At 59.5% G+C, this 10,109-nt stretch overlaps 1 protein-coding gene across 1 annotated transcript; it reads left to right on the top strand.

The window, feature by feature from the left end:
• Positions 1–9,390: 9,390 nt before the first annotated feature.
• Positions 9,391–9,523, top strand: BLACAT1 (BLACAT1 overlapping LEMD1 locus). The gene has a single exon (XM_059674185.1). The coding sequence runs from the start codon at positions 9,414–9,416 to the stop codon at positions 9,513–9,515; it is 102 nt and encodes a 33-aa protein (XP_059530168.1). The 5' UTR covers positions 9,391–9,413; the 3' UTR covers positions 9,516–9,523.
• The last annotated feature ends 586 nt before the right edge of the window (positions 9,524–10,109 follow it).

Genomic DNA, 10,109 nt, shown 5'->3' with positions numbered 1-10,109 from the left:
GGTGACTGTCTCCCTCCCTGCGGTGGCCTGCCGTGGGAAACAGGGCTGGGAAGCCAGGAGTACTGCACTTCTCACCCCAGCAGGGCTGCAGGAGGTCTGGGGTGGCCACAGAGGAGGCAGGAATGGTGGCATGGCCCCCGCTTGAGGAGGGTGAATCCTTGGGGTTCTCACCTGTGACAGCCTTTCACTAGAAGGCAGATTCTCAGGACTGGATGAAACAGGGTTTCCTCAGAAGAGGAGGTGAGGCCTGGCTGACCTGCCTCTCCCTCCACCTTGCAAGGAGGTCTGGACAGGCCACTGCCTGAGACCTGAGAGCTGTTCTCCCCCTCACTCCCTAGTCCTTCTGGCCCCAGAAACACCCTGGAGAGAGGCTGCCCCTTGTGGAGCTCACTGGGGGCTTGTCAGGTGGGCTGGGCTGGCAGGCCGGCCAGGGCCAAGCCTGCCATGTCCCCAGGGCAGGGGATCCATGGTCCGAGGGAAGGACCAGGTGTGAGTGAGCGGAGGGGCCAGACCTGAGCTGGTTTGAGGATCTTGGAGAGAGGACAGACAGGTGCAGCAGCTGAAGGTGTGCAGGGACAGGGTCTGGGTGAGGAGAGGAGGTGGGGCTGAGAGGTGGGGAGGGCACTCTGGGAGGAAGCGGCCTCTGGGCAGCTGCCTCAGGTCTCCTGCCAAAAATCAAAGCATAAAAAAGCTAGAGGGGAGCAGCAGGGGGAGGAAGGGGAGAGGAGATGGGGAGGGACCGAGGGGGGGCGGGGAACAGCCCCTCCACACCAATAGCCTGGCAGGGGGTGTGAGTAATACATGGTGCGCTCAGAGGGAGTGAGATCAAAAGCGAGCAGATACAAGAGGTTTGTGCTTCACCGACCAGACAGCCAGAGGCTCAAAGAGACCTTTGTTACCCAGGCCCAAGTCAGGGTTGAAGGAATACCTGACCTCCCGGCCGCCCCGCCCCGCCCCGCCCGCCCCCACACCCACCGGCCCCTGGGCTGGGGGAGGGGCGGGTCAGGTCTTCCCTAGTGAGTTGAGTTGTGCACAACTCGGACCAGGAGGCGGAGTGCAGAACGGGGAAGGCCTGCCCCAGTTGCTGGGCGAGGAGCTCCTGGGGTAAGCGGAGGAGTGGGTGCCTGCAGGGAGGCAGGCAGTGGCTCTTGGGGAATTGTGAGCCCCTTGGCCCCCAGCCCCTGGCCCAGTGTCCCTTGGGAGGGGACGGAGGGGATTCTTGGAGCCCACAGTGTTTGCAGGTCCTAGGTCTGGGATCTGGGGGCCCATGGGAAAGGAAGGGGAGAACCAAAGGCTTTCGCTGTTGGGGCCGATGACCCAAAGTTCAGGTGGGAAGTTGGAGGGTGTCTGTTTGGCTCTTAAAATATGGCACAGTTGGTGTGTGTGTGTGTGTGTGTGTGTGAAACGTGGGAAGCAGCCAGGGTCCAGAGGCTGGGGATAGGGCTGAGGTGGGGGTTGCCCCTGCTCCCTGGCAGAGACAGGGCCTGGCCTGTGCCCAAGGCCTCTCCCCATTCTGTTGGGGGTCCCTGAAGGAGGTCAAGGCCAGGCTTGGGGATTTGAATTCCCTGGAGCTTCCCTGAACTCCCCTCCAAGGCTGATGCATGCCCACAACTGCCCCACCACGGGAGAGGGAGGAGGAGACAGCCCTGTGTTTAGACACATCTTTTCCTGGGGCCCGAGACCTTGGTTTCCTTTGACTCAGCCCTTCGCCCTGGTGCTGGAGATGCCTGTGCCAGCCACCCTATCCTGCCAGTGCGGGAGGCAGGGCATCACGCACCCTCCCTCAGCAGCACCCGGGGGTAGCGCCAAGGCCCACTACTCAGCCGGTGGGGACGGTGGGGATTGTGGGGATTTCAAGCTCTGGCCCTTTTCCTGCCGCCGTCTAGGTCTGAAGACAGAGGCCCACCTCCCCTCTAAACTGCTCAGGAAGGGGAACAGTCTAGAAAGCTGGGCCACCCCCAACCTTTGGGGGGGGTGCTCAGGAAATGCGTTCACCCCTCTAAAGCAAAGGCAGGCTCTCTCTCTGCTCTCCTCCTCCCAGACCCTCTTGCCCTCTCTGCTTCCTGTGGCCGGACGAGGAAGGGTTAAACCTAGGAGAGCGTCCGCTGGGGCTGGTCCTGGGCCCTGCAGCAGTGCATTGAAAAGATCCGGCCTTATTCTCTAGGGGAGGGCGTAGTTAAGGCCCCTGGGCAGGGGGCTGGAGGCTAATTAAGGGGATTGGAGGAGGTCCTTTATGGCCTGGAAGCCACCCCTCATCCCCAGAGTGAGGCCCATTGTGTGGGGGCTTTTGTGGGACAAGGACTGGGAACTCATTACTGGGATGGCTTTAATGCTTCTGGGGCAGGCCTCAGGGGATGGTGAGAGAATGTAGCCTGGGGGGCCCAGTACCTCAAGGGAGGCAGTCTGGGTGGGTGGGGTTGGTGGGAAGGGGCATGAGGGCACCCAAGTACTTTCAGCTCCCTGAGTCCTTTTTCGATTCCTGCTGTCGGACCCCCTCAGCTCTGCTGTGGCCTATGGCTTTTCATTCCTATGTGATTGCCGTTGGAACTCATGTAGGGCTAAAAGCCATGGGCTACAGTGCGGGGCCTGCTCCTTCTCCTGCAGCATCTGCGTCTCCCTCAGGACCAGGCTGGGAGACAGCCATGAAGGGGCACCAGATGGGGCTCGGCTTGGGGGCGGGGCATGCAGGGGGTCTGGGGCTAGGCTGTGTGACCTTGGGCAAGTCACTTCCCCTCTCTGGTCCTGGTCCTTCACTCTGAAATGAAGAGGCTGGCCTGGTGATTCTAGAGGGAGAGTCCCTCGGAGGCTGGAAAGAGACGTGCAGGGGCGTGGAGGTCTCTGTCCGCTCCTGCCTCCTTGCCAAGTCACTGAGGCCTGGCCTGCGCTCTGGGATGTGGGGGCTGGAGTCAGGAATGTTGGGCCACTCGGCACTTGGACCTGGGCTCAGTACCTCCAGGACAGCCTCTGCTTCTCGGCCTCACTCACTCCTCATGGTCAGCTCGAATCCTCAGCCTTTGTCGGGGGAAGAGAGACCCCAGGACCTCTCTGTGGCTGACATGGCCACAGGCTGCTAGTTGGAGCCCAGGACCCCAGCTCCTGGCCTGCTACCAAGTCCAGGCACTTCCTCCCGCCTGGCTCCCCATACCTAGTTCTCTCCACCACCTGCCTAACTCCACCCCAGCTGCCCTGGAGGACAGGGCAGAGGGAACTGAGACAGGTGGTCTGGCTGGAGTGGCGGAGGAAGCACCCTCGCCTCCCCTCTCCTTCCAGCCCCCAGTCTGTCTAAGACCAAATATAGAGCCAGCGTACTATATTTGATATTGAGAATCAGAAGGCAAGTTACTGATAATGCCTCAGAGCCTTTCATTTCCCCAGCCAACATCCACCTCATGCCCGCTATGTATCAGCCCCAATTCTGTGTCCAAATTACCTGTACTAACTCATTTAATCCTGGAAACAACCCTTGAGGAAGGTACTATTATTATCCCACATCTGGAAAATCTGAGACGCAAGGGAGCTAGGAAACTGGCCCAAGTTCATACGGCTGGGAAGGGGGAGTGCTGGGATTTGAACCTGCGCTCTCGCCACATCATGCCGGAGGTTGGGAGCACCAACAAGCTAGTGCCTGTGCTGTTCCCACCTGAGGGGTTCTCCCCATGTCCCTCTTGGATGTCTGCCTATAAATTGGTCCTCAGGGCCCAACTCTAATCACTCTTTCAAGGTCCCTCACTGGTTTTCCTTTTCGGAGGGGTGGGGGCCAGGAATCAAACAAGAGGAGAAGCCAAGAGAAAGCCCAAGCCAGCTGGGTTTTGCAGGGGCTGATCCAAGCCACTTAGATGGTGCAGAGAACAGAGAGGAGAATTTGCCAGGGTTTTCACTTGCCTCTGGTTCTCCTGCCCAGAGATCAGAGGTGGCTAGCAACTCACTCCCCCCTCCTTGTCCATCTGCCCTGGCTCAGAGTCAGCCTATCCTGTTCCCTGCCACGCTCTGGGGACTCCCAAGCACCGATCTGCCTCCCTTAGCTCCTGGTCTCCTAGGTGAGAAGTCGGGTTGGAGCAGCACCCCTCCTGCACCTGGACCCCTGTTACCCAGTTTGCAGGAAGCCCCAACACTGGGCTGGACCTGGGGCCACGGGGGCAGATGACTACTACAAAGACTGAAGCTCCAGCAAGGCTCAGTAGGGGCTTCTGGGTAAATGTTTGTCGAATGAATGGAATTGTGAACTGGAAGAAAAGGGACAGGGGGAGGGGGGGAGGTGAAAGCAGTCAGTTGTCACGAGCAGGGACAAAGAGCAAGCCCACAGCTCAGCAACCCACCTGGGCCAGTCCCACTTTGATGGGCCCTGGGCCGGGGAGCTTCTGGGATTAGAGTTGCAGCTCTTTCTATTCTGTCTCTTGGCCTCTTGCCCTCTCTCCTGGCACGACTTGCAGATCAGAGGGCTGCATCTCCTGTTCCCTGCTTGCTGACAGCTGAAACCTAACATCCTTCGCAATCGAAGTCTCCCGTAGTCCTCAGAGACAGCCAGCAGACGGCTCCATGGGGAAAGTGCCTCTGTGTTTAACTACACGGAGGTCCAAGCGAATCTCTCTGGTTGTACTTGTCCTGTTTCTTAGTGGAAACGGAGTTTGACTGCAAATGCCACCCCTTTCTATTGGAAACAATCTGGTCCATCTTTAAAAGGGATGGCACTCACCTGTGACCTCTGGGGGCCCTTCTGACACGGACAGTTTGGACCACTGGGTCCTGAGCTGCTGTGGCAGGTCATGCTGATGACCCCAGTTATGCTCGTGACCCCTCCAGCTCCCATGGCTGGGTCCCTCCGAACCAATGGTCAGTGTGTGTTTGCCCTTGTAGTCTTGACAGGTGGGGGGAGCTTCCCCTCTCTGCATAGGTGGGCACGCCATGAAGGGCAGAGAGGTCCTTGGCTGCAGATTCCAGAGTGCTCAGCCGGCCAGAGGCAGGGACTCGGCCTCAAGCAGGCCAAGAAGGAGTTAATCTCCAAGGAGAACTCCCAGGCTTCTTCCAGACTGGAGGCCTGTGCCCAGCTTTGCCGCTGCCAACTCCGGGAAGAAGTCCTGGGATGTGTAGTTTGTGCCACCACCCACCCCTGGCCTGCCTGTTTATCAACACAGTCCTGGAGACTACAGTTCCCAGAAACCTACAGAGGCCAGGCTTGGGGGAAGGGGTGGGGTGTGAGGCTCAGAGGTGGCAGGAGAGGGAGGAGGTGGGGAGAGAAAACCCAATTCAGCCCCTTCCTTTCTAATTCTTCCTCCTGGTGTGTCTGCTCCAGCGCCCGAGTTAATCCCCCAAATCCGGTCTCCCAGGCCGCAGCTGCTTCCCTTCGCAGTGATGAATGGCTCGGGGAGGGAAGGTGAATTCATATTTTAATTACTGAGGCCCGGTGCTGAGGGGGCGGGGCGGGGCAGGGGGGCTCAGCTTTGTTCTAGAGGCTGAGGGTGTCCCTCCTCCCTGGGTCACCTCTCTTTTTGTCCTTTACCTGGGGTAGGGGGTGGGGTGGGGTGGGTGGAAGATGCGGGGAGCCTGATGAAGCTACTCTGCTTCTGCTTTGGGAGGTGAGGGGGTGGGTGGTGGGAGTATCCCTTTCTTGTTTGTCAGGATTCCCAGCAGGTCCCAACACTTCTAATTCTCTTCCCACCCTCCCAGCCCCCACTGCCGCCCACTTTGAGGGGACATTGCCAAAACTGGAGACACCCAGGAGTTTGTGGTCTGCAAGCCTGGAGCCCTGGCTGTCTCCTCATCTTAGCGTCTAGCTCTAGCCTGTTCTGAGTCGCTTCCTCCTCTTGCTTCTTCCCCCTGTTCAAGTGATCTCTGACCCACTGCCCCATTTTCCCTGGAGGTTCTAGGGTGGAGGACCCCGTGGGGGTGTTTGGCAAAGAGAGGAGATGTGGGAGTGAGGACCAAGGGAAGGGGTCAGCAGGGAGGCTGGGAACCTCCTGGTGGTTTGGGATGATGCTCTATAGGTTGGCAGCTCTTCCGCATGGCTCCCTCCCAGCTGGCCCGGCAGAGGGTCCTCCATGCCCCACACCCCAGGCCGTTTGGACCTGAGCGGGGGAAAGGCCAGAGAGGAGGCTGGGGAAGAAGTTAGGAAATAACAGCTTGCAGTTCGATGCAACCTACTGTGGGATGGCAGGGGTTTGTCCAGCGGCCACCCCCCTTTCCTTTGCTGTTTTTCCATCTCTTAGCCTCTGAAAATCGAGGCTGGAGGGGAGAACTGGCGGGTAGGAGGGAAAGTTTTCATCCTGAGCACAGAGGAGCTGGGAGTGCACCCAGGCGCTGGTCCACTTGCTTCATTGAGACCCCGGACTCTGTCCATTTCAACATGCAGACTCCCTTCCCTCCAGGAGACACAGCAAGAGAGGGTGGTCGGGACCTGACTTCCCCAGGGAGCTCTCCAGCTAATGCTGGAGCATTCTGCCAAGCGAAGGGACAAAGATGGGGGGGCAAGGCAGAGAGCAGCAGAGACCACAGCCCTGGCAAAGGGGCCCCCCAGGCACCTGCTGGTGGGGCCGAGGGAGGAGGAGGGGGCCCATAGTGGGCGAACTAAAATGGAAAGGGGTTCTCTGCTCCATGTCTCCCCATTTCTGGGACTGGCCAGGGACCTGTGAGCCACAGACAGCCCAGGCTGCCTCCAGGGCTTGGAGCACGCACCTTGCAGGGAAGACCCTGGCAGGCTGGTGGAGAGGTGAGAGGATGCCCAGAGCATTCTGAACCAAAGGCCTGAGCAGGGTAACCAGGCTCCTCTCTGTCCTTAGAAACAAGGGCTCAGGAATCCCCGTGAGGCAGTCAGCTCTGGACCACTCTGTGCGGCCGACTGCAGCCCCAGCACCTGAATGCACCTCCTTTCCTCCGGAGGTCCTGGCGGCTCCTCCGCTTCCCCCAAACTTCCCTCCAGTGAGCCGAATCCTCAGGCTTTTCTCACCTTCCCAAAGGAGCCAGTCGGACCCATCATGTCAGGGGACACATTCTGCTGTTTTAAGAAAGCTGGCCTTGGAGGGGAGGGGGTGGGTGAAGAGAGGGGTTGGATCTTTGCACCCTGGGACCCTCTGGCCTGAGCTATTCGCCTGGCTTGTTTTCCTCATGAGTTCCTTCCCCACATCTGCTTTGTTGATTTTACCCCCGTAATTGTGGGAATGCTTTGTTGGTAGTACCCTTGACACACATATCCCCAGGAAAGAAAATGTACAATTACTAATTACAAGGGGACCCACTGTTCTCCCCCCCCCCCCCCCTCCGATGAAGCAAGGGTTCCCAGTGGTTTGGGGTCTAAGTGTTAAACCTTGATGAGCTTCCTGGTTCAATAAAACGAGGAAATGAAAGCCCAGTGGAGTACAGCCGTTGCCCAGGGGGACAAGGCATGCCAGTGTCAGAGCCAATAGAGCCCAGGCCACCTAAGCCCCAGTGTAGATACCTGTCTCTCTCTAGGTTTGTCACGGAGGGATCCAGAGACAGCTGCGGCAGAGAGATCTAGAAATCTAGTAGTTACGTCCCGGCTCTGGCTATATATACAGCGGGCAGATTGCGCCTGCTTTCTATATATACTCCAGGAGAGTGGGTGTCTGGATGGCTCTGGGAAGCGGGTGATTAAACCAGTCTACCTACCCGTGCTGACTCACGCTGGGCTTCCTGCCCACCCAGCTGGCCATGGCAAGTGCATTGCACCTATAAATTACAGTCAGTCACTGCATTCCCAGGACACTGAGGGGTGAGGGAGATGAGAATCTTGGCAGGACCTAGCTCCACTGTGGGCACTGTGCTTGGGGAGGGCTTGCCAGCTGGGCCCCCTGCTCTACCTGGAGAAACAGGAAGGAGCTCGTCCACCAGAGCAAGGTTGGCCAGACTTGCAGAACTGTCCAGACAGCCACCACCTGGGCACATGCCAAGCTCCTCAAACACGGTGGACACACTGCAGGGGTGCCCAGCATCTGGGGCCTGGGACATCCATGCAATCGCTTGCAAGAGGGGCTGGGGCGCAGGGTGCTTGCTTTTCCACAGCCCCTGCCTCCTCCTTTCTCTGGGCAGTGGGCTGGGCTGCCTTCTGTGTTCTTAGAGGAGTGACTCAGACAGGCGCGGGGTGGATGCCGGCCTCAGGCCCACACAGGGGGCTTTCCTTTGGGCCCAGCTGCTCCGCTTGAATTGCGGTGAATGCAGTGAATGCATGCGCTTCTGCCCCCTCGGGGTGGGGCAGGCAGGAGGGCAGAGAAGTGAGCTGGAGGAATGTGCCCTGCGGGTGGCGGCTGAGGCTGGGGAGGCCCACAGGAGTGTGGAGAAAGGGGTACGCTCACAGACTGAGTGAATCTCCTGAGGCCCCTCCCACCCCCAGCCAGACTGCCTCAGACACCATGGGGGGGCCCAAAGGTGCGGGACAACGTGCCCAGCTGGGGCAAGTCCAGCCTCAGCCTCAACCTCAGACTTATTGTGTGCCAGGGAAGAAACTATACTTTTACCCTGATGTCCTTACCTCCCAAGCCCTTTGCCCAGCACAGGGGCTCAATAAAATAGCCTGTTGGCTAAAAGAACGCTGCTTGTTAAAAAACATATAGATGGTTAGATTGACTTCAGAGAGGAAGGGAGAGAGAGAGAGAAACGTCAATGAGAGAATCATCGATTGGCTGCCTCCTGCATGCCCCCTACTGGGGATTGGGCCCCAAACTCAGGCATGTGCCTTGACTGGGAATGGAACCGTGACCTGGTTCATGGGTGGACGCTCAGCCCCTGAGCCACACCGCCGGGCTGCTTTCTGTTCTCTGCATGAGGACAGATGTGTGTTGCCCTGAGCGGTCAAAGCAAGTGCATTATGTCCCCTATAGACTTCCCTAAGGGCATCAGACACACGGGGGCTGCCAGGCAAGGGAGGAAGCCGGGACTCAGTGCCAGGTGTCAAGGTTGAGGCTGTGCTGGACGAGGGGCCTTCTTCCAGGTCCACACAGTCCTGCATTGGCATCATCAGACCCTGTGCCCTGAAGGAGTGAGTGGACTGCTCGCTCCCACCCTGTGTACAGGCCCGGGCAGAGCTTGCTTTGAGTCAGCCTGCTTCCTGTCTCCAACCACAGGTGTGGTGAGGAGGTTAGGCAGAGGGGCTGGGAGGGGAGCAGTGCGGCCAGCTGGCAATTTCTCCTCCCTGCCCGGGACTCAGCCGCTGCACTCCAGGAATGCCATCAGCTCCACACAGGCCAGGAAGCGGGTTTCCAAGCTGCTGTTGGGTGTCATGGCCCTTCCCTGGGCAGGTCTGAGAGGTCTAGCGGGGCCCGGGCAGCCCCAGGGAGTGGCAGTGACTGGCCAGACCTGGAGGGCTCTGGGAACATGAACCCAGCTTGCTTCTCTCTCCTGTCTCTCTCCCGCCCCGCCCCCTTTCTCTGCAGATCCCAGGTGAGCGCCTCGGCCTGGCCCAGGGCATGCCCGAGTTCACGTTCGCCTGCTTCTGCGGCTTCCACGGCTTCTGCAAGATGAAGAGGAAGAAGGAGAACGTGCGCAGGGAGCGGGAAACAGCGGTGTGAGCCGGCGCCAGGCCTCGGGCACCTCCGGCTGAGGCTGGGAGCAGAGTCGGCCAAGCTTGGACGCATCTAACCCGAGGGCATCAGCCGCCTGTGCTTCCAGTCCCTGAAGACCTCCTGGAGAGGCCCCAGTCACTCCAAGGGAAGCCCAGGACCTGCCCAGGGCCCCGAGAGGCCCCTGGAGAGACTTCTTTCCTGCCCTGAGGCTCCAGGCTCTGCTCAGGGCACTGCCTCCTCCCCCCAGAGACCGCAGCCTTACTGTTGCTAACCAGGAAACTGGCAACTGGCCGCTCGCCAGAGAAGCTCCCGGCAGCGCTGACTCCTCAGGAGGCCACAGCTCGGCTGGGCCCGTTGGACACAGGGACGAGCCCAGGGTGGGGTCTCTCCTAGGACCACTGTGGTTGTGGGAGATGAGTCCAGTCCCAGCATCCCCTGGGCCAGGTGGAGCCAGGCCTGAGGGGCAGGCTGGTTGAGTAGGGTGGCCAGGTGTGGACAGTGAGAGGCCAGCTGTGTCTCCCTCTGCCCCACTGTCCTCACACTCCACGGAGCAACCTCTCCTTCAGTCCTGGCCTCTGTCCACTCCCTTCCTTCCGGCCC

The sequence above is a fragment of the Myotis daubentonii genome, chromosome 18 (assembly GCF_963259705.1).
Source record: "Myotis daubentonii chromosome 18, mMyoDau2.1, whole genome shotgun sequence".
Taxonomy (NCBI): domain Eukaryota; kingdom Metazoa; phylum Chordata; class Mammalia; order Chiroptera; family Vespertilionidae; genus Myotis; species Myotis daubentonii.
This window is presented reverse-complemented; position numbering and strand designations above follow the sequence as displayed.